Source organism: Sparus aurata, chromosome 17 (genome assembly GCF_900880675.1).
Source record: "Sparus aurata chromosome 17, fSpaAur1.1, whole genome shotgun sequence".
In the NCBI taxonomy this organism is placed as follows: domain Eukaryota; kingdom Metazoa; phylum Chordata; class Actinopteri; order Spariformes; family Sparidae; genus Sparus; species Sparus aurata.
In genome coordinates this window covers 26,223,471-26,246,858 of record NC_044203.1, presented here as the reverse complement: position 1 = coordinate 26,246,858, position 23,388 = coordinate 26,223,471, and the positions used below count along the sequence as shown (strand labels likewise).

At 40.9% G+C, this 23,388-nt stretch overlaps 1 protein-coding gene across 6 annotated transcripts in view; it reads left to right on the top strand.

Moving 5' to 3' along the window:
* The window catches only part of bcam (basal cell adhesion molecule (Lutheran blood group)), a 55,277-nt gene extending 37,133 nt beyond the window's left edge, over positions 1-18,144 (top strand). For 2 of the 6 annotated variants that reach the window (XM_030393878.1, XM_030393881.1), the window contains exons 4-17: positions 2,180-2,253; positions 2,371-2,467; positions 2,565-2,747; positions 3,646-3,767; positions 3,890-4,031; positions 4,553-4,668; positions 6,464-6,605; positions 7,569-7,693; positions 8,507-8,648; positions 10,121-10,153; positions 10,771-10,803; positions 12,444-12,585; positions 13,853-13,952; positions 16,009-18,144. In XM_030393878.1, the coding sequence (XP_030249738.1) occupies positions 2,180-2,253; positions 2,371-2,467; positions 2,565-2,747; positions 3,646-3,767; positions 3,890-4,031; positions 4,553-4,668; positions 6,464-6,605; positions 7,569-7,693; positions 8,507-8,648; positions 10,121-10,153; positions 10,771-10,803; positions 12,444-12,585; positions 13,853-13,952; positions 16,009-16,011 (1,454 nt within the window). In that variant the 3' untranslated portion in view covers positions 16,012-18,144. Of the gene's footprint in view, positions 1-2,179; positions 2,254-2,370; positions 2,468-2,564; positions 2,748-3,645; positions 3,768-3,889; positions 4,032-4,552; positions 4,669-6,463; positions 6,606-7,568; positions 7,694-8,506; positions 8,649-10,120; positions 10,154-10,663; positions 10,997-12,443; positions 12,586-13,852; positions 13,953-16,008 lie in introns of those variants that run through there. The other 4 variants (XM_030393880.1, XR_003981183.1, XM_030393882.1 and 1 more) reach the window with 4 other exon arrangements.
* The last annotated feature ends 5,244 nt before the right edge of the window (positions 18,145-23,388 follow it).

Below are 23,388 nucleotides of genomic sequence, written 5' to 3'. Positions count from 1 at the left end.
CAATTGATGAATAGTTCAATCACACCTGTCATGTCTCATATATCTCACCTTAATACCGGGCCAGATTTATCACCAAGGCGCCAGGGGCTGACCCCTGATGCTGTCTGCTGTCCTTGTCCCCTTCCTCAGCAACCTCTGAGGAGACATCAATCATACTTTTAGCATTCAGTGGCCTAACCGAAATGAATATCATTCATTTGCATTTTGGATTGGACTGATCTATCACTCTAAAGAGGGAAAAATGTGGTAGGATGACAAATCGATCCTTTTCTTTAGTTACTGCATGCAGAGCTTACAAGTTATTCATTAACATTTATGCACTTTAGGGCACTGAAGTTTAAAGCAATCTCATAAAAAAGCCATTAATTGTGAATGGGGCCAGTCAGAGGGAGACAAAACCTCCATGCAGTGCTATTTGACAAAAGCCTTTTAAGATGCACTTAATGCCCGAAGTTGTAAGAAAACAGGCTGTCTCACAAACCAGCAATTATTCTTTCCCAACATTTGAACACTTGAGTCATTGATGGATGAATTATAGTGTGTCTGTCCTGCCTCCAGTTAATAGGACTGAGTTATGAGGTCTCCTGTGGGTGAGCTGCAGCAGTGATAGCCTGGTATCTGTCTCTCTGGAGGCCTACAGCAGAGGGTAAACAGTATGTGTGCTGAGGAAAAACACAACACAGAATAAAAAGAATAAAAAAAATTTCTTACTTGTGTGTCCTGCGCCGTCTTAAGACTTTTAAAGGGGCCATTTGTAAAATACAGCCACAATTTTATTTGAAAACAACATCATCAGCAGAATGTGAAGAAACAGTTTTGGCGTTATGTCAAAGACGTCCATGCACTGTGTTGCGGAGATGTTTACTGAAGTTAGCATGCTAACCAGCTCAGTTCTAAATCTCAAATAGGAAACATTTTTACAGTAATTATTCTTGCTAAACAGAAAAATACTACTGTATGCCTTCTGAAATGAAGCTTTCTCTTTTACCAGTCAGCTAATAAGGCCCATTGCTCCGTGGCTATCTGAGCTAGCCACAGCCAAGTTTCTCTCTCTTGGGAGGCCTCGGCTAGTGCCGCAAAAACACACTAGAAGAGAATAATTAAACAATCCTGCTTGGTGTCTTGTGCATCTTAATTCTTTGCAATTTGTAAAACATTGCCAGAATTGTATTTTAAAACACTAAGCAATGAACTAACATTATCAGAAGAACGTGAGGAAACAACAGTGGTGACGGCATATCCAAGACACCTATATATGCTACTGTGTAGCAGAGGGGTCTTCTGACAGTTGCATGCTAACCAGCTAGCCACAGCCCGTCCGACATTCTGAATTCATATGTTCATTTACCTCTCTGCTCCACGTCTACCCCGAGCTAATTGGCTAACGACAGCTACAGTAGCTACAGGCGAAGATGGCTAAAGCAAAGAGTTTAGTGAGCAGCAGTTTGCGGTTATTATGACCTCTCTATTTTGTGCAGCTAACTTTTGAGGTTAAAAATTACATTTAATATTTAGTTACTTATTTGAGGCTTAAAATATGAATTATTTTTGAATGTAAGAGGCTTCTGATTTCATTTTTTAGTGGGTGAAGACACCAGCTTTTGAATGTTAACATCTAAATTACTGTGTGTGCTTAACATGTGGCTGCCTGTACGTGAGAAGGGAACGGCTATAAAAATGCTTCAGTTTTGAGAGCGATGAAAAAAAACCCACTACAAACAAGGAGCTGATCGAGCGAGACAGAGAGAAGAATACCCATCTACTGTTTATTTTTATAAGCAGTTCGACAGCTGCAGGCGGAGATAAGATGACCTTGCATGCGAACAAGTGAGCTATGGAATAAAGCAGAGATACAACAGGGAACGCTCACACCTGTGGTGCTGCGTGTGTGTGAGTCAGAGAGAGCGGGAGTGTTTGTTTTTTTTTGTTTTTTTGGGTTATTTGACCCTTATCAGCTCATGTGAACCAGGTCACGGTGGAATAATGTGAAGCAGGATATTTACTGCTCGACTTCATTAAGAAGGTCAGGGGGGTTTTGTGGTTTGGACTGCATCTTAGGAAGTGGGAGTGTGTTTGGTTTTGTGTGTCTGTGTGTGCTTGTATCTGTGTGAAAGGTTTTCCTTGCAGTGAATCATAATGACAGAATAATGATTTCTCTCGTCCTTTTCTCCTGCTTCAGTTGCTCCCGAGAAGCCAGAACTCACGAGGCCATCGAGTCAGGCCATTTCTGTGGGAGCGTCCGAGAGCTCTGAGGTGTGTGTGTGTGCAGAGTCTTAAATTGTGTGTGCATCCTTCGAGTTAGTGCATATTTTCACATTTTTTTAAGGCATAAAAAATTCAGTCGGCTTCCTTTTTTGTTCATCCCACCAGATTGGGACCTGTGTGACAAAGAACGGACACCCCCAGCCAAGAATTATCTGGTTCAAAGATGGCCAGCCCCTCCCTGAGATCAAGGACAAGAAAGAGGGTGTGTGTGCGGCAGAATTTCATGAACAGAAAGAATTCAGTCCAGTATCTTTCACTGTACAAAGCAGAGGATAATCGTTGCGATTTCTTTCTTCCAGACACCCACATGGTCCCCTCACTGGTGAAGGAGGCCTCTGGTCTCTACACTGTCAAGAGCACCCTGTTCATGAAGCCCACCAAGGCAGACAAGGACTCTGAGTTCCAGTGCACCGTGGAGTACAGCATGCCAGGAGACCAGAACAAACAGAAGAAATCCAACGCCATCAACATCAACCTCAACTGTGAGTGTCAGGAAGGGATGAGAGTATGAGCTTTAGGTGAATTTTGCTCCCTTCAGACAGAGCCAAGCAAGCTGCTTCCTCTTGTTTTTCTGGTAATTCACACTAAACTAAGCTATTGTTGCTGTATTTCCTGGATGACATGGGAGTGGTATTGATCTTTTCACCCAGCTCTGGGCAAGAAACAAAATAAGTGCATTTCCTAAAATGTCAAATTTCCAGTGATTAGATAGCTTCATCGCTTCAGGTTCTCTACACCGTTTTTTAGCATTGCAAGCTAACTGCTTGGTTATCAAGTTATAAAACCGATAGTGTTGGATAGCTCACTTAATAAAAGCCAAACATGTCATGAAGGGATAAAGTCAGCAAGTCGAGATTTTTCCTCTGGGGACCATTAAAGTTTGTACGAAATTTCATGGCATCCATCCAATAGTTGTTTAATGTTTTTAGTTTCAACCAGTTTTGGATGCTGAAATTGATGGAGCTGGCAGCCTCTTGAAAAAGTCTTTATCCTGGAAAATAAACCAATTTAGTTCCACATTATCTGAAAGTGTCTCCCTGTCTTCCATCTTCTTTTACTTTTTTATTCTTTTAATAATTCTTTCATTTCAAGAAAAAACACATATGTCAAATGAAACACTGTCAACAATCAGCTCGTAGTCTTATTGTCCTGAACCCATTTCATTGGTGGCATATCTGTCCTTCTGCTAGACTTACAGTTAAATGCAAACACAGTAGAGTTTTACCATTCAGCTCAGGAAGAAGGAGGAGGTACTGGGGAAGTAAAACATCACTCCTGGAATGTGTCGCACATCCCTGATTGATGACATGCGGCCTAGAAGTGTAAATGTATCCAAAGGAGGAATTTTCACCTGTCCAATGCCTGTTCTTGTCCATCCAGATCCCTCTGAGAAAGCGACCTTTACCCTTGCCAACACCGATCCCGTCAAAGAGGGCGACACCGTCACCATGAAGTGTGAGACCGATGGGAACCCTCAACCCGAGTTCGACTTCACTAAAGATGTACGTGTGTGTTTGATGCGGATATAAGCGAGCAACATTCTTTGTCGTTTTTCTGCTTATGCTCCCATGTGTCCCAACTATGTATTAAAAAATCCACAACATGCGCGTGCTTCCCCCTTCAGGATAAAGCCGTCAGCGGTCAGGGTGGTATGCTGGTCCTGAAGTCCGTCAAGCGCTCGGACGCCGGTGTGTACAAGTGCACGGCCACAGATTTCGATAACCTGGATGCTGATCTGAGTGGAACTATCTCCCTCATCGTCAACTGTGAGTGAGCCAAAGACACACACACACTGCACCAAAGAGCGCGCATAAAGAACAATTCACCTCCTGTTTGTGCGGTTTCACCTTCGCAGCGTGCCGTTCTTTTCATCAGTAAATCACAGGATTAAAAAAGGGTTAGAACGGAATGAGCTTTAATGGAATCCTCTCAGAAGGCCGATACCCAATTCAGTTTTTCACAGTTTATCTGTTACGTTAATGTTATCCCAACCGCGCTCCCTAATTTGATCTTATCGCACACATTAAGCGGAGATAGTCTAGAAATAGCATGGAATAGGCTTAACTTGGACTTCTAAATAGGCTTAACTTCAGAGTAAGTGCATACGCCTTGTACTTACGAAAGAAAATTAAATATTCTGCTTCGTACAGCTGTTTTAACAGCCTTATTACATGGTTGTTTAGGCAATGAGAAGTAGCCCTTCAACTCCTCAGATTGCACGGGCATCTCCAGGTTTCATGTGTCCTCCTCTCTCTCTCCCTGTCACTTTACATTTTCTCTCCATCAGACATCGACCCCGTGAGCGTGATTCCTGCCGAACCTCAAGTCGTCATGCTCGGAGACAAGGTGGAGTGGCAGTGCAAGACCAAGGCCTCTGCTATGCACACTGTCCAATGGAAAAAGGTGCGCTTCATCTCTTTTTCAATCTTCCCTCCCTCCCTCCCTCCCTCCCTCTTTTCATGAAAAAGTACTTTCCCCAGAGTTCTTCATGAGCATTCCTAGATAACAGTTGTTTTTTTTTTTAATGCAGGCCTCATCATTCTTACATGATAACAGCGCTTGCTCGATGTCGCATACAAATGAATCGCTCCATATTTGGTCATTTTTGTGATTCTGGTCTTTAACAGCACCACTTTTCCTAATTAGATGAGACAAAATGTCTTAATGTGACACACAGCGCTGGTTAGGTTGCAGCTGCTGTACGACACTGGAGCCTTTGGATCGGAGGCAGCGCTCCCTTGAAAGACAGTTGTGGTTCTTCTACACAAGCTGCATTGTGTTGTGTCCAATCGCAGCAACTGGGGAGCGGACACTGGTGTTCCAAAAGCAACAGCAAATACACACTGTATACTGTCAGTCTTGTTTCGTAGAATAATGACCTCTTACAGAATTTATTGTCAGTTCTAAGAATTGTTCAGTCGGCTTAAAATAATTTGGACTTTTAAATGCCGGGCTCTGTTTGCTTGGAATATATCCGAAGAACTTTAAACAGACCTTGAAACAGACCAAACTATTGGACTTTGGACTTCTCCAGGCCAGGAGGGCAATCGCGCTGTGTTGGAAGAGCATGGAAGCACCATCACTACGGATGTGGATAAAGGAACTATCGCGTGTGTTGGTCTGGAAAGACTAACTTACATTGCTAAGGGCAAACGGAAAGACTTTGCTAAGCTTTGGGAACCATATATGAATATAATTAAAGATGGAAGGGGGGGCCCTACTTGAAAGAAAATCGTAAATGATGATGGAAAATATTTATTTTATTTTATTTCTATTTTACTTTAGATAGGTGCAAGGAGATGAGGGTGTGCAGGTGTGCGAGAATGTGTGTGTCTGGGGAATGTGAGTATGTGTAGTCCTAAATTAAATTGCATTGCCAATATTACTGTTATGTTTATTGTTGGCTTGTTCTAAGAAAAATGACAATAAACATATTGTGGAAAAAAAATAATAATAATTTGGACTTGTGCGAGAGAGGTGCAAGTTCAGTGCGTTCATTATCACTTCTTCTGACTAAAAAAGTGGGCATGGTCGAACAGCAACAGATTATTAGGGTAACAGAAAATTAGAAACGATTTGATGTCAGTGTGCAGTGTGTTTAGCAAGTTGAAGGGAAAACAGATAAAAGGGACTAAAAGCACTCCTTTTCTGTGTTTCTTCTCTGTGGTAAACCACATAAATGCACAAAATATTTCAGGTAAACATACCACAGAAAAGATGATTTGTTAACTCTCTATATCTCGACACTGGTGTGGTAGCAGTGGTGTTGTTGGTATTCTTCTCTTCTCCTCACTTGTGATGTACACAGTGTTCCTCCACTGTCAGGCCTGTTGTTGTAGCCTGTGTATCTATTGTTGTGTCTCCTGGGTGTGATAGAAACTCACTGACTGCTGGTTTTTCCAGGTAGAGAACGTGTTTGTTCTTCATAAGAAGGATTCCTATGAGAAGAAGTTGAGAGGAATTGCATGAGACAGGTTCATCATGGAGGACTGACTTTGATCTGTTATCACTGCGCTTTCGAACAGCGTGTGTGAAGGTTCCTCCTCTGCTTTCCCAGCGTAGCTGCGCGCCTTCAAAATATATATTCACGATGCCGTTCTCCCCTCACATTCTCACAGAGAGAATAAAGAGAAAGAACTGAGTACTGATAGCGTGAGTCCAGTCGGGTTTATTTCTCTGCGTGTGTGTGTTCCTCTAGGGCTCTGAGGTGCTCTCCCAGGACGGCACGCTGTCAATACAAGATGTCTCCTACGATAAGGCTGGAGAGTACATGTGTGTTGGAGCCGTACCGTCTGTGCCAGGACTGACTGCCCAGGCTAGTGTCAACCTCACTGTCAAAGGTAACACACTCACAGAGACGCGCACAATAGCTGGGATACACAAATGCACAAACGCACAGACACATTCACACATTCATCAAACTATGTTTTAACAACACCTAAGTTAAGTTAAGTTAATCTCAATCACATCAGCATCTTTTTCATATTTTCATGCACATGATTCAACCAGTCACACACTCATACACATATGAGTTTCTGCTGCGCAATCAATATAATCTGGTCCCGTGGCAGTAACACAGGGAATAGGGAACAATGGTCAGCGTTAGGTGTGTGCAGGGTATTGTTTTAGCCAGAGGAAGGAGGTCTTTTATCTCATGGTTGCAACTGAAACGAGGTGTGGCTTCCTGCTGTGCTCTTAGATTTAGTTCAAGTATGGGATCTGACTGTGCACTGTACAACTCTATAACAGAGTTCAGTAGAATTAACCACATCTCAACAATGTTTAATTTATTACAGCTTAGAGGTCCAGTGTGTGGGCTTCAAGAGGACCTAGTGGCCATATTTCTGCAGTAGCCCGGAATGGACAAATCAAACACCGGCTCCAGAGAGGGCCTTTTCATGATTTTAGCACTTTTAGCAGCCACTGTTGGGGAGGTTGGAGAGAGGGGTCGTCAGTTGGTTGCATCCTGCGACCTCACCGCTAGATGCCACTTAATCATACACACGAGACTCTAAAGGACTATTTTTATTTATTTTCCAACTTAGGAACATTTGAATTGGCTGGCTTGAAATGAAAAGTGGAATCAATTTTAATTTACGTACAACAAACTTAAATCAATGTGTTTTATGTTTTTATATCACAGGATGACTTTGATGATGATAATTATTGACCTTAAACTGAACTGAACATGCCCAAAATGATTTACAGTTTTTTTATTTTTTTTATACAAATGTTTCAGCTTTTGCTGTTTTGTTTATAACAACACTTCCCCCTATTCACTGGCTTTCTGGCTCCCGTTCCAGGAAAGCCGATGATCGAGACCCCTGTCGCTGGAGAGGTGGGGAAGGAAGGAGACATGGTGACTCTGAAGTGCTCTGCCTTCGGCTCTCCCGCCCCTCAGGTCACCTGGAAGCCCTCAGGAAAAGAGGTATGAATGTGTAAACACAGCAAAGGCAGGTGGAGATAAAAAAAAAAAAAATGCAGCATACAATTAACCTGAACGGTTTCCTGTCCTAGTGTGCAATTTACAGGAATCAAGATATATATACAGATGTAATTGCTACTTTCCTGTAAAGGATGGAAGGATCCTGTATAAACTATTTAAAAAAAACAGGTGAAGATGTGTTCAAACAGAACTATCGCTATTAGCATTTTCATTTGGGTCTATATTTGAAGTTTGAGGCGTCTTAAGAGCTTCATCTTAGTGGGCTGATGTTAAACTTCAAAAGCAATAGAAAAAAGAGGGAGAAGATAGCTTGCAGCGCTGTGGCAAGTAAAATCTTATTTTAATATTTAATATTGATCTGATACAGTTGAAAAGAAAATCCCATATGAAGAAGCTCTAGAGAAACTTACAAGGGGAATGCAGCCTCATAATTGAAATATTGCATGAAAAAAGTAGTGAAGTGAGAAAATGAGCTAAAACTTTAATGAACCTTCTGAAAAACTGGATGATTTCATAAGCTAATAGTGATATGTAGGATCAAAGATGAGAGATATTTAAACTTACATAAAAGACGACTGTAAGAGGGAAATCTTGGTGTGTAAATGAGAATCATGCGAGGAAATGTGAAATGAGGCATCACTACATGGCGCAAAATGAAAAGGACCCACACTCATTAAGACAATGAGTGAATGAGTGCAGTTATTCATTAAAAAAAAACGCCACAAATATAGGCAAGAAATATGTCAAAATTCATGTTTTGTCTCTTTGTCGTCCTCCCTCCATCGCTCCTGCCAGTCTGTATCAGTGGAAGCTAACAAGGTGGTCGCCACTGTGACCCTGCAAGCTACAGCCGAGGTCATGAAGGACGGAGTGACCTGCGAGGTCTCCAACGAGCACGGAACAGATAGCAAGACCCTCGCTGTAGCCATCAAAAGAGGTCAGTGTCACGAGAGGAGGGCAACAACGATGGGTCTTTATCTCCCGTCCTCCTTATCCTTCATGTTTTTCTTCGCTGCAGTCTTTTGATGTTTAGATGTGATAGAGAGGTGTGTTTTTGTAAGGAACCTTAAAAATGTCGTTTGATGCAGCAGGTTGTGCTGGAAACGGGTGAAGCTGTTTTTGCCAAATCTGTTCATGGAAGTTTGATTTCAGAGTTCCATCGACAGGAGAACTAGAGCGGCTGCGCCAGCTCTTAAGATCAAACTCAGCCTAGTTATAACATAAAGTGTTGATGATGTGAAGATTTACCCTTCAGTGAATTCAAACAGGTTTCATACAGTGAGCATATGTAAAGAGGGACGACATGAAAGCTCGGACAAAAGTGAAAAAGTAGAGCCAAAACATCTCAGTGGGCTCTTGACCGTGACCGGCAGACTTTGGCTCTAAATGACATCACCGGCACAAGATGGCAGCCCTCAAGTGGAGACACGTCGTCCATCTTCACATAGACAAACTAGTTCCTACGTAGAGATTAGCTGCTACTATTATACACCCAGTAACTTTCAGGTGTAGCCAAGTCGGCAAACCTACGCTACAAAATGCTTGTTTTTGACAACTGTACGAGCAATTTCTAAATCAGCTCATATCTCAAATTACCAAAACTGAAAAAAAGACTAGATTATGCATTAGCTAGGTTAGCTAATAACCTGATATCTCTTCACTGATTAACTGCTTACTAACTGCTAACTGCTAAACCTAATACTGCTAACTCTGAAACACACGTATTTCTCAATGCAGGCCTCAGTAGATATATATTCAACTCGGCACTTCTCGCTGTTGGCAGTAAAGTTCAGTATATAATTTGCCCAGTATTGGAATATAACTAAGTACATTTACTCAAGTAATGTACAGAAGTACAATTTTTGAGGTATTTATTTATTGAGTACTTTGATTTTCTGCTACTTTATACTTACGGTCCACTACATATTGGAGGCAAATACTGTGCATTTAATTCACTACATTTATTTGATAACTTTAGTCACTAGTTACTTTGCAGATTACATGCTGCATCAGAGCCAAAGAAATGTATTTTCTGATTTTTATTTTTTATTGGAAATCAGATCAGACTTTTACTTATACTTCAGTACATTGAGATCATCAGATACTTTTAGACTATGACTCTAGTACCATTTGTATGGGTGACTCTCAGTTACACTAAAGTGATTTTTAGCAAAGTGTATGTACTTTTTATTCAAGTATATGACCTTTTGGTACTTTTTAGAACACTGCCTCATGAAACTGTTAACCTTTAAAAGTTATGCTGCGGCTTGTGATGCAACTGTGACTTCCTGCTTACGTAGGAAGTTGCCACACACGCTTCCTTGCAAACACTTTACACATTAAGGCTGAATCGACGCCACAGTCCGCCAACTAAAACCTTGCTTCTTTTTTTGGCTTCCTCTCTTGCAGCAATTCCAGCAAATGAAAATTCAGCCGACAGAGGTAGAACCTTCTCCCTTCTCCTCCTCCTCTCCTCCCTTCTTCTCTCAGGACTCTTTGTTGTACAGACCCTGTAATTTAGAGATCCCCCCCACCCCTCCACCCATCTCCTCTCGCCCCGGCCCCTCCATCTCAACACACACACACACAACACACACAACACTCACACACACACACACACACACACACACACACACACACAACTCCCTCTGCTGTACTGTAATCTTGTATATTTGCCCTCTTGCTACCGAACACTGTGGATATTGTATATTGTTATTCTTCTTCTCTTGTCACATTTGTATGATGTCTGTCCTATATTTTGTGGATGCTACTACAACTTTTTTGTGGCCCCTTGGGGACAATAAAGGATTCTATTCTATTCTATCCCTTCCTTTCCTTTCCGTGTTTCTTCACTGTGTCTCCTTTTTGGTCACCTCTTCTTTCCGACTTGCTTTTCTTGTTTCTCGCTTCTTCCTCTTCGTCGTTTTCCACTCGCCGGGGTGCTGTGTGTAGGACCTTCTAACCTTAGCTTCTGTGTGCGGTATGCTCTTGGTGATGTTTGTGCTGTGGTTTGTTGCTTTGCTATGCTGCGGGACTGAGAAACTCTCTTTCTCTCAAAGTGCTGCTCTCTGGAAACCCTGTGCTTAAGTCAGGTCTGTATCGCTAACCCCTCTTGACTTGTGTATGGCGTTTCGTCTAGAGCTGTAAGTCACTGTACGTGTATTGATGTCTGTGTGCACACACAGGTTAATGTGTTTGTGTTTACAAGAGCTAATGTGTTTGTGTATCTGTACTTGTATTATTGTAGTTGAGAGGACATCATTTAAAAAAGGAAGATAGATTTTGTATTCTTGTTAGGAACTTTTTTTTTTAGGAACTATCCGTCACAACTGAAAGTCTTTCGATTAATCAACATATTATTTTCTCAATCAATCAATGAATCTTACTGTCCAAATGATTTAGTAAAACTACAATAATCCATGCCACTCCAATCGGTTGACCTAAATTCTGTTTCATAACCAACAAAAACATTTTTGTTCGACATTTGTCAGGTGTTTTGATACAAGAGAATAATGGACAGCGTGGAGGCAATAAACTTTGCTCCCTCTAGTCCATTATTCTGTATATCAGAACACCCTAGTCCATTATTCTGTATATCAGAACACCCCAGAACATAAAAGTGTACCTATACCACAGCCACTTATCACAGTTATGTTCAAATTTGCATAATTTCGTTTAGTTTTATACAGCTAATTTGACTCATGTTGAGGTCAGGGGAGCCCCCAACAGAAGCACGAGTGCTGTCACAGATAAATACACCTTGTGTGTTTATATAGAAATGCTGTTTCCCCAGAACAGTGCCTGAGGTACAGTTTTAAAGGAATAGTTTGACATTTGCAGGAAGTCACTGCACCCTGCCAAGAAATAGTCCACCACATAATCCCCTTTCAAACTGTTACGCAAACATGATTCAACAAGGTTGTGAGGGTCAGAGGTTTCTTTACCTTTGGACAGAGAGAGGCTAGCTGTTGCCACCTGATTCAAGTCCCTATGCCAAGCTAAGCTAACTGCTCCTCGCCACATATTTATATTTATGTTTATCATCTAATTGTCGGCAAGAAACCAAACAAGTACACTGATGATCCAAAATGTTGAACTATTCCTTTAAGGGACATCAGAAAGAAGGATTCATAGTAGTCATCAAAACACTTAAATGTATAGTAATGTTATAGTTAATGTAGATTATTGTAGTGCCTAGTATGTCCTCACAAGTGTAGTAATACAAGTGGAGGTGGATGGGTGAGTATGTTCAGTGTTGGTCAGCTGTCTAGTATTACCTGTGAGTATACAGGCCCCGTTTTTGGGTCCCATCACTTTTCAGTCATTGCATTCAAAAGTTAGGCTAACCCCACATCCCACTCCCCGCTCCTTCCCCTCTCCACCCACCTATCCATCCATCCATCCATTGTCTTCATCTGGACCCACCCGTCCCCATCCTTCCTCTCTCCCACTATCCTCCCCTCTCCTACCTGATTCCCCTAAATGAAATTATCTTCACCCCCCCACCTCCCTCTCTTCTAACCCACAAATCAAAACACCTCAAACCCCCCTACACCCCTCGTGATGCGCCTTCAAAAATCAAAAACTCCCCACTCCCCTCACCTTCCTCCCACCTCCTCTACTGTGATCATACTTCACTCCCCCACCCCACGTCTCCCTCCCACCTTCCATCCCACCAACCTTCCATCCCACCATCCCTCCCTCCATGTGTCCCTCCATTGCGGCGCTGTAGCCGACAAGCAGCAGGGAGGCTCCAGTGGGGTGGTGATAGCCGTGGTGGTGTGCGTTCTGCTGCTCCTGCTGCTGGTGGCTGCCATCTACTTCCTGAACAAGAAGAGCAAGCTGCCCTGCAGCAAGAAGGACAAGAAGGAAGTGTGAGTAGAGGGGGAGGAAGGGAAAGAGGGGCTACATGTGACTCAATAACATTTACATTTTTTAAAAAACACTGTGGTGCTTTTAATAAGCATGTCCTTATTTCAAAAAGATGTTAAACAAACTCCACAAAGTGGCTCTAAAAAGAAAACAGCGATGGTTTAGAAGTTAAGCATGTACCAGCTTTCACAAAATAGACACATTTAATTAAGAGAGATTCTGTTACACTTGAAACAAAAGCATCTGTGATCCAATAAATACATGTATAAATAAATCCAACAGAGCTGAAAGTTGGGTGGGTGGAGGTGTGTGCTCTCCAAGAAATTAAGACACTCTTGGATGAGAAATAAAGAATTTCTGCGAATATCACGGTAAGATTATAACAGAGCTGCTTTCTTTAACTTTCTGCCAATATTGGTGATTGCTCTACTCCCGTAAACTATGCCAAGCTAACGTGCTGGATTTTCTCCATCTTTTATAGAAGATTTAGTTTTTTGAGTCAGTTGTACCAGCATGATTGTACTTGTACTTATGGCATGAATTTACACGAGTTCTGTCAAATCTCAAGATCAAATATGTTTGTGGATTGTAAATGATTTGATCCATTTATGATGATAAACTCAAAATCTGAGTTTCAATGTTATAGTTTTTTTGTGCTTTATTTTGTTCAACTGTTTCCTGACCTCCCTCTACATTACATTGGAGTTTGTTGCCTTATTACTCAAAAGCAGTTTTATCGTATAACATGGAGTTACAGTATTCTCCATCCATTCATTCATTTGGAAAAAAAGTAAACAGTTTTTCAAAATAAATGGTCTCTAAAGTCTGGCATTCATCTACGTAATATAATAGATATTATCCGATATCACGACATTTGCCACCACATGTGATCATTTGTATAATATTGCATATCAAACGGCTGTTATAACATCTTCTGGCTTTTGTTTTGAAAAAAAAAATGCTCACGTAACTATTGTGGCAGTGGGGGCAAGATGGAGGACTCATTTTCTAAGAACCCTAGCTCGCAAATTTGGAAAATGAAAGTTTATAGTGGGAGAAAATGGTGAGGCAATGGATTTGACTGCAGCCACATGTCTTCTTTGACGTAATGGATGTTAACTAAACAGGGCAACACTACAAATTTGCGGTCTCTTCTGAGTCCATCACAAGTCCAGTTCACTTGGCGATCATAATGATAATATCGTATATCCCAATATCATGCATTCCCTTTCCTTACATGTTTTTTTTCCCCTTCTGCTCTTTCTGCAGGGCCACTGGAGAGGTGAACAACGACATTGTTGTGGAGATGAAAACAGACAAGGCCAACGAAGAGGCCGGTCTCCTCAACAAGAGACCGTCCACAGAACAGGTGAGAAATTGGATGCAGACATTGAGGAAACTGATGCTGCTTTCACTCAAAGAGAGAATGTTTTTGTCCTTGACTAACTGTGCGCCAATTTCCCATGAAAATGTGACTCATGATGCTGCAGACTAATGGCATGAAAAGACAAGTCAAGAGCACTTCACCTAGTAAAGACAGGGCAGTGGTTGATGCCATTCCTGAGCTGAATGAGCTTCTGACGTAAAAAATAGTTCCCACGTAGTTGCTTCTTTCATTCAGTTTGTCGTCAGGCCTCTGAGATGCAGACTTGTATCAAAGAGGACAAAAAAATAAATGGGGATTACCCAAAGACCGTTGGGGAAATCAGTTCAACTCGGCTGTTAAATGTCGATTATTTGGACGTGCAGAAGCCAGCAATACATTCAGCAATCCTTCTTGGATTTATTGTAACTCCACGAGGCTGAGAATGGTCACATAGACATAACGGTGCCTACAAAGATCCCTCATAACAAATACATCTGACATAAACATGAGCTTTACAGTCAGCAGAAAATATCTTCAGACGCATCAGTCACGCTGATTGAGCGTCTAAAATCAGTTTTAGTTCAAAGAGATCAGGTTTGAGAAAGCTGTCCCCGCAGCCCAAATGACGGAGTGTGACAGCTACACAGAGTCATCTGAAAATGTCATCACCAATGCCAAACATTTCATCATGAAATTTACGGTAGTGGCACATTTGATGCGAATGTAAAAAGCCATTTTAAGCGAGTCTTGTTTTATGTGATTTCTGGAACTACTGACAAGCAGACTGGGTGACATTTCAGGAATGCAAGGAGGGAGATTGCAGACACATTTTTCTGCTCTGCTTTTGAAATGGATATAACGAGTAGATGTAAAAGTCGGCCTCTCCATATGCTATCAAGTGATGTTCCCTTCCTGAGATGTCATTAAAAGAAATATCTCCCTGTAAGCTGTTGTTTTCTGAGAGGCTGCAGCCCAGCCACAGACTTAATTTTATTCTGAAATTAAATCTTGACTTTAACATTTTCCAGCAGAATTATATAAAGTAACACAAGTTTATAATACGTACAGCTTATAATGCCAGCCACATAACACATGGCAGTGATATAGTGTTTAGTATAGTCATTTATATCTCGGGACAAAAACAGATGCATTTCATAGCCTCATAGGAGCCCAGAGGAGTGCATGCTTTAAAGGAGGAAAACACATTGTATACAATCATACAATATTAATTACAATACATAATGTTAATGCTACTTAACTCCCATGGCTAACCATAGTTAAATACTACTTGGTAAATGGTTTATTAAGCTATGAGTGAATACAAAGAGTGATTATTTATTAATGAAGTTAAACAATATGATGTTTTCAGATGCTCTGAGGAACGTTTCAATAATGAATATCTATATTTTTGTTGTTTACAGGTGTAAGATTTCTGGATGAAAAAAAAGTGATCAACAGGATGGGAAGAATTAACAGTTTTGACAATATTACCAACTATGTACTGTGTTGCAGAGATATTTGCTGGAGCTTGCATGTTAACCAGCTAGCCCCAGCCAGCCTCGGTCTAAAAGCACAAGCATTGCAAGCAATAACATTCCACTGGTGTTCTGAACTCACAGCCCAGACCGCTAACTGCACTGCTAACTGAGCTAAATAGTTAAAGGCAGCTATTGCACAGTGAGCAGCAGTTAGCAGTCATTCTGGTTATATCCTGCCCTCTTTGTTGTTTTGAGTATGAATTTGACTGATGGTTTGCTAATAACTGTAGCTGCCGTTGGCAATTTAGCTTAATTAGCAGTGCAGTTAGCAGCTCAGACTGGGAGCTTGGGTAGTGTGAGTTGATGTCTCTGCAACACAACACATACCAGAATGTCAAAACTCTTATTCACAGTCTGTCCACAATTTTAGCTTGTTGATTGTACATTTTACTCCTTCAAAAGAAAAATATAATCATAAATAGAACATGTCTCCTCATTCTAAGCATGTGTTCATCCATAATGATGGCACAATGGTCATTTATATTCTCCTTTGTGTGTTTTTCTATCTTTCTCTCTGACAGTGATGATGCAAGGCAATGAAAGTAACCGACAGAGGGATGAAGGGAAGGAGGAGAGCAGTTATGAACACAACAGGGTTAATTTTTATTTACTACACTCGACTGATGGGGACAACAAGAGGTGGAACATGGAAACAAACTGTTTTTTGGGGGGGAGACGTTGGGAGGTTCACTATGTTTGACACTGGCTTGTTTTATAACCTGGAGTAGACCTTTTGGATGGATTTTTTCCTTTTTTTTTCCTAAATTAAAGACAGAGTTGACCTTAAAGATTAGACTCCATCCATTCATGCTACCACAGGTTTAAAAACATAAATGTGACACCACTGGATGACATTATTCTGATTCTAACACCTTCTGCGCCAATCACATCTTTTCCAGTCGTCTCCTCAGCAGAGTAGAGCCGCACAGTGAAGCGTGGCCGACACTCTCCAAACACAGTGGCAGAATCTTTTTCTTATCTACCCCAAATGAAACACAAAATGCCATTAAAGCCACTGTGCTGTTTTTCCTTGGAGCGCGTGTCTGCCATGCAAGTGTAACACTGAACGTCTCTTCCAACTTGGGAGTCTTGCACTTAAAATTCTCTGCTGGATTTATTGGGAAAAATAACCACTGGCTGCCATTCAGTTTTATTCACCTCAGTAATAACAAGTGATGATTTACGCTCACAACATAATCCTGAAGCACACTATTTGGCTGTAACAGTAGATGCTTTGTGTTTGTCTTAGTGCTACTTGTTTAATTGCATTTTTTTTTTTTTTTTTTTTTTTTTTTTTTTACCACCTGTGAATGTTCACATAATTTCTTTTCCAATGTCCCTAATTAGCTTTCTTTAGAAGCAGCCCGGGCATTTAATAACGCCACTTCTTCCTCTTAAATTGCTTGCCTTTTTTTTTAATCCAGCTAAAAGCAGCAAAACAAGCAAGCTATTAGGTTGTACAAATTTGTTCTTGCCATTTCCAGCATACTTGTATATTATGTTAGTACATCAATTGTTCGCTTGTTTCCCTTTGTTCTCCTGTGTTTTGCTGTAAATTTAAATACTGATTACCCTGTCTATCAAGCAGGAGATGTGCTGTGCTTGACGTGGAGTTCGAAGAGCCTGTGGTTACTAAGCTGCTGGTCTGGGAACGTCGTGACTGTCACCATTTCTTTGAGTCTTTCTCATCCTGTCATGCCTCAGCTCTTGGATGAAACCATTCTCACGAAAAACAGTAGCGGCGGTTCCTCTTAGAGAGCCCAAATATCATCAGCCTTTAATGTGAGATGGTCAATCGGCACGCTGTGTTCTCACACGACCACGAAATGGGGCATTCAGGGGCTACAAGCGCTCTAGTCACACATTCACCTTAGGAGAAATCACTGGCACAAGGTTCACTCTAGTTTGATACAGGCGTGGGAAGGGAAGGGGGAGGTGTGGGAGGGGATCGGGGTGGTTGCTGGAGTATGCGATGTACCTTTTTGTTTTTTACCAAATGAAATGTGTCACAGCAGGAATGTTTCCGTGTTTAGGTACGCAATACTGGCATTTTCTGTTTCTCCCCTACACTGTCGGCAGGCCAGAGAGGTTTGATAGCGGGTTGACGTGCCCTTTTACTTTGTTGTACACTGGAACCGATGGCCTTGATTTTATTTTGCTTTTTTTTTTTAAAAAAAGGTCACCTCAAACCACTATCTCTGCCCCACAAGGCTAATTTTTATTTTTTAAATGTCCGTCTACTGATCTTGCCATTTTGACTGTTAGCAAACCTGTGATGGCAGATGAAGATAGATATGTGAACATGGAGCATCGTTCTTTTTATTCTAATGTTTTCTATAAAAAATATTGTGGTATAAAAGTTGTTTTCTTTTTTTTTTAGAAAGGGGATTCTTCATTTTGGAACTACTGAGATTTCATTTTTCCCATGCTTTTCCACTTGCTCTGAGAGACGAGAGAAATGTTTGTTTGTTCTTTCATTTAGGATTCTTTTTTTATGAGACATTCTCAGTGCTTTACTTCTCTCTCTCTGTACTGTATACTGTATATTTTGTGGTACGCTGTTGTGACCTCTGTGGTGTGTTAATGTATCTTTTTATTTTTGTTCCGGCTGTGTAGAATTTATAATGAAAAAAAAAAACCCAAGAAAACCAATCACACCCCTTTATTCTCTGTGTTTTTATTCTCAATTTTCCGTGGAACAGTGATTTTTTTAAAATATATTTTAGTATCACAGATGGGACTAATTTTGTTATGAAATAAAGTGCAGATGCTTTTTTAGATTCACAACACTGTATGGGAGCATGAAAGTGTGTCTGGCCATATGATAAGGCAGCTGAGGCACCCTCGCGCACCGTCAAGCATCATCTCTAAAATCTTCACACTTCCACACCAAAAGCGAAGGCCGATCAGAAAATCAAATTGCTTTTGATGTAATTCATCCGTGTATGTTTTCTTTCTTACTCTTCCTGGAAGATGACATCTAAATTGATTCCTCGCTTCCACCAAAGTTTAATCTCTTTGATATAACCGGCATTATGCAAATAGCCCCTTGCGTTGATTGATCTGCTGATTTGTTGTGACAGAACAGAAAAATCGAGGAAGCGCATGTTTTGCATTGATAACTGCTTAAGGGGCTCGGCTCGTTGCCAGCTTCATGATGCAGTGTTCTCTTCAGTCGCTTTCATTTCCAGAAATGAGTTTAAATTAAGCCATCAATCATCTGCAAAGTGATGTGCGGCTTTGTGCATAGATCAGTAACAGTTAGTAGGACACTCATCAGCTATAATCATAATTGGCTATTTGAAGAAATCATTCATCAAAAACAAACTAATCAAGGGACGGGATGAATGAAGTCTCCCAAAAAACTAAAGTAGGCTGTTTTATTCTCCATATTACAACATTATGCTTCAGTGTGCTACAACCTTGCACCACTTCATGACAGTTTTGCCCAATGCCATGCATATACACAAGCTCTCTGGTTACAGACCTATCAGCGCCACTCTCCTGAGGCACACCCCCCTGCTCTATTGGCTCTCCATTAGGAAATTAAAAGTCCTGCATCAATGCGACCCGGAGAGATCGATCTGTGCTCCGAATACAAAGCAGCAGAGACGGAAGCACGCACTCAGAGTGTATTGGCAGATCAGAGGAATTTATGGTTAAAAAAACAGTGTCAGTGCCCTCCCCTTGCTGATTTGATGAAGGTGAGGATACATGTATCAGCATCTTCAGGGGAGTAGGAGGGGGGTGGGGTTGGACTATAAAACCTGCAATGAAACGTTAGGACATCCGCTGTTTCTGATGCTCTTACTGGAGAAAAAATGTTAGGTACACAAGTATTACAAAGGGCTGAATCTCAAAACAAATCTTTCAGCACCATTGACACTGTTAAATACCATACTGGTCAGTCTGTATTTTGCCACCTCTTAGAGTCCCGTAATCCTACGATGTAAAGCATCAGTGTCAAAGTATCCAATGTTTGGACATTTTTGATTAAAAGTACCTAATTTAAAGAGAGATTACAGAATATGAATGGATGTTATAGTGGCCAAAATTAAAAATGCTAATTTAATGTATCAGTAACACTTCATTTAAAAGTAACACTTTTATTAATACTAATGATACAATAGGATGAGTGTATAAATAAAACTTACAGTAAGTAACACAGTGACTCATGATGAGTTCTAGCAGGAATGAATGCGGCATGTATCGACATGTATCATGTATTCCCGTTCCTCCTCGTTAACAAATAATCAAGTCACTAAGACTTTATGCGATGAGTTTACACTTAATTGATATTCATTCAAAGGAATGTTCATACTCAGTCACTTTGTACATTAATTGATATTGCAACAGAAATAGCTGGAGTCCAATTGCATCTAACTTTATTTCAGACCCATGCATTTGCTGAGCTTCTGAAACAGAGCAGTATCACGGAAATGTTATCAAACTGCTTGCCAGATGCAAACATTTAGAAGAAAAAGAAAAACTGACTGGCACTGACTGGAGAATTAACCTAATGTATGTGTTTTGATGAGCCACAACCTTCTTGCTGTGAGGCAGCCGCGCTAAGTCCTGTGCCACCATGCTGCCCTTCACATATTATTTACATAATAAACATAAATGAACCGAAACATGTGGTAACTGAGAATCAACATTATTTTACTGATGATTAAGTGTGAACATTTACCTCAGTTTTCAGTACCTCCATAATGACCACCTGCCAACCTGGTGACCAACTATTTTTCTGTGAGTGGTTTTCTGCAAGTTTCTTCAAAAATGTTATAACTTAAGTAACTAAGTTGCTGTTCAGTGTTTACTTAACAGCAACGGTTAGGATGTAATGACTTACATTTCTTTCCTTACTTTAAGTGTAGAAGTTGAAAACAAAACAGTGTAGTTTAATAAGCAGTGAGCCATTTTGGAGGTAGTCCATTAACTGCTAGCTTAGCCCCTTAGCCTAGTTTAGTCCCTACCCCATGACTAGCTTAGCCCCTTAGCCCAGGACTTCTTAATAAAGGACTCAAGCTACAGGGTTCCATTACACAAAGCTGAGCAAAAACAAGGTGATTCTCGAGTATATGGGTCAGCCAGGGGATTAATGAGCTAGCTAAGAACACCTAACCGAAAATCATGTTAGGCTAATATACTGTATACAGCCTTGCAAAGTTTGCTAACATTAGCCACTATATGAGTAAGGCTGTACCCCCAGAGTGTACTGAACTGAGAAAGGGTGTCTTTTATTGCCTGTAAGTTTCATTGGGAAATGTTGTTATTTCCTCTTTTAATAATAGCAAAGCCTCACTTTATGCGTATACTCTCTGTGATGTCTTAATAATGACGAGAGAACGTATGAAATGCAATCATAAGTAGGCTGCAGTGAAAACAAGCTTTAAGTGTGCGGATCAAGAGTACACTGAGTAAGTGTGTGTTTGCGTATCTTGCTGTTTTGTGTGTTTGATCCTCCCATTTTTTGTTTTACAAAAGAATGAGAGGATCAGTGCTTTTCAGTGCTGCTAACAATGAGAGGGGATTACTGTCATTCCTCACAGTGTCCTTCCCTTCCTTCCTCCTCCTCCTCCCCTCAACCCCCTGTGAGTTTTCATGCCGCTTCCACTGGGTTTAGTTACAGTAGCTTTAAACTGATTTAGCCATTTAGTGTCAGACTATTGAGGGATGACAGCCACTGTTTGTCCCCTCCGCTTGCTCGACCCGGATCTGATGGCTATTCAGTCGCACATGGCTCCGATTCTGCTCATACACAGAAACAGACACACATTTCTGTAAGCGGCGCTGCTGAGATGGATCCAGGTTAAACAAGGCTCTGGTGACAGCACTGCTGACAATATGTGCTCCATCATCCCACATAATCAGCACACACATGCAGTGCGCACATGACCCCAAGAGCAATGACGCTAGAAGAAGATCAGCATGGATGTGGAGATAATAGAGGACCGGTCGTGTCAAGGGAGGAAGGGGAGGAAGGGGATAATTAATAGAGAGTCTCAGAAAGGCAGAGAAGAAAAAGTGAAAAAGCTAAATGGAGTAACCGGATGTGAAGGCAAGATGTAGAGGTGGAGTTGGAGGAGGTGGAGGAGATGTAGCGTAGGAGGGGTCACTGTCAGGATGAGAGGAAATGAAAGTAGTGATTGGTGGCGAAGGATGAAACAGAAGATGCCTTGTTAAGATGTCAAAAATCTGCATTGACTCTGGGATTTAAACAATCAGCTCTAAAGACATAAATAGGGTGATAGAAGGGAGGAAGTCATGATGAAGGGAGTGAAGGTGTGTAGCTGAGAAGTGAACAGAGATAAAGAGAGAAAGGGTGCTGGTGTGATAAATATGTTTATCTCCCTCAGTCCTGAGGTTTAATATCCTGTGAGGAGAGAATGTGTTTACTGTTTGGGTGTGATTATGAGAGACAGAGCAGAGATTTGGTACCTGTGTTCTCAGTGTGTGTGTGTGTTACACCTACCCTTGTGAGCCTACATTTATTTGCTGTATTTCTGATATCTATCTCGCAGCATGGAAGATTTGTTTCATTGATTGTATCAGCGAGTGTGCTATTAAGCCGAGTGGCGGCCGATCTCCTGCTGCCCGGGCTTTCATTGAGTGTGTGAGTGTGTGTCATTCGTAGCCAGACTACCTGTGGGATGTTTGGTTATTAAGGCACAGCTTGGTGTGCTTTAATTTTAATTGGTTAGTTTTACTTTTTGTTGTGTCTGAGGGAATGAGAGGCAAATACCACAGAGGGAGATCATATTTCCAGCAGGGTTTATTAGTTAAAGAGTTTAGAAAAAAAAAAGAAAAAAAAGCAGTAAATATGTGGCATTGATGTGTGGAGGCGTAAATGTGATGGGAGATTGAGAGATTGTGAGACTGAGAGACGTGTTCATGTGCACCCACTCCCTCGGAGTTCATCTATGGAATGATGTGGTCAATCCTCAAGGGTCAAAGGTCACTTATACTTACCATGACAGGCTGAGGTCAACTCCAGGATTAAAGTGAGCCATTACAAAGGGGCCTGTCCTCATCAGGAAGAGGACCATATGGGTCCAAAATGAAAATTGCTTATCACGGCCTATGTAATTATGTTTGTTGTTAGGTGCCAAATGCTAGCTGCTGTAGTGATTATTAGCAGAAAAGGAAAAGAACAAAACCTATAGTGGTCTAACAAATCAGGGAAAACCTGGATTTGATCCATTAACTGTTGCGACCAGTGTTACACGATCACACAGCAGGATCCACCATTAGAAGAGGAAACAATTTCAGTTCCCCCAGACACAATAGCTGCAATATACCAGAATACAGTGCAGCTCACTGTAGCTGGGGAAAAAAAACAATTTACTCTCCTTTTACAATGGGTTCCTCAGACTACGATAAAAAAAAGTACCTACAAACATTCTCATTTCTTTTTGTAGCATTTAAGTTGATACACATGTTTATTCTGTTCTTAAATCTTTAGTTTTAATTTAATAACAGTTAAACACTCAACAAAAACACGACTTAATCTGATGTATCTGGTCGGTGCTCATGTATCATGATCACATTTGACAGCATTAGCAAGGAATCCAAAAACTACCATCTGAGTCTGATTCTGCTATTATAAAAAGTGACATAAATATAAACATAAGTAAATAACCAGACTTTTAGTTAGACTTTTAGTTAATTAAATACATTTTATCTGTTAACAAACAATGAAATGCTTCACAAACGATTTAAAGCAGTTGTCTAAGTTTATAAAAATTTGTTGCAACTTACTAATGTTCGTCCAAATAATAATCATAGATGATCTACACTGTATTTATGAATCAGGTGCCTCAATAAAGGGTTTGTAAAAGCATTCCATAATTTGTTAGCAGTGAAATAACTATTATCAATAGTTTAATTAACAGTAAATC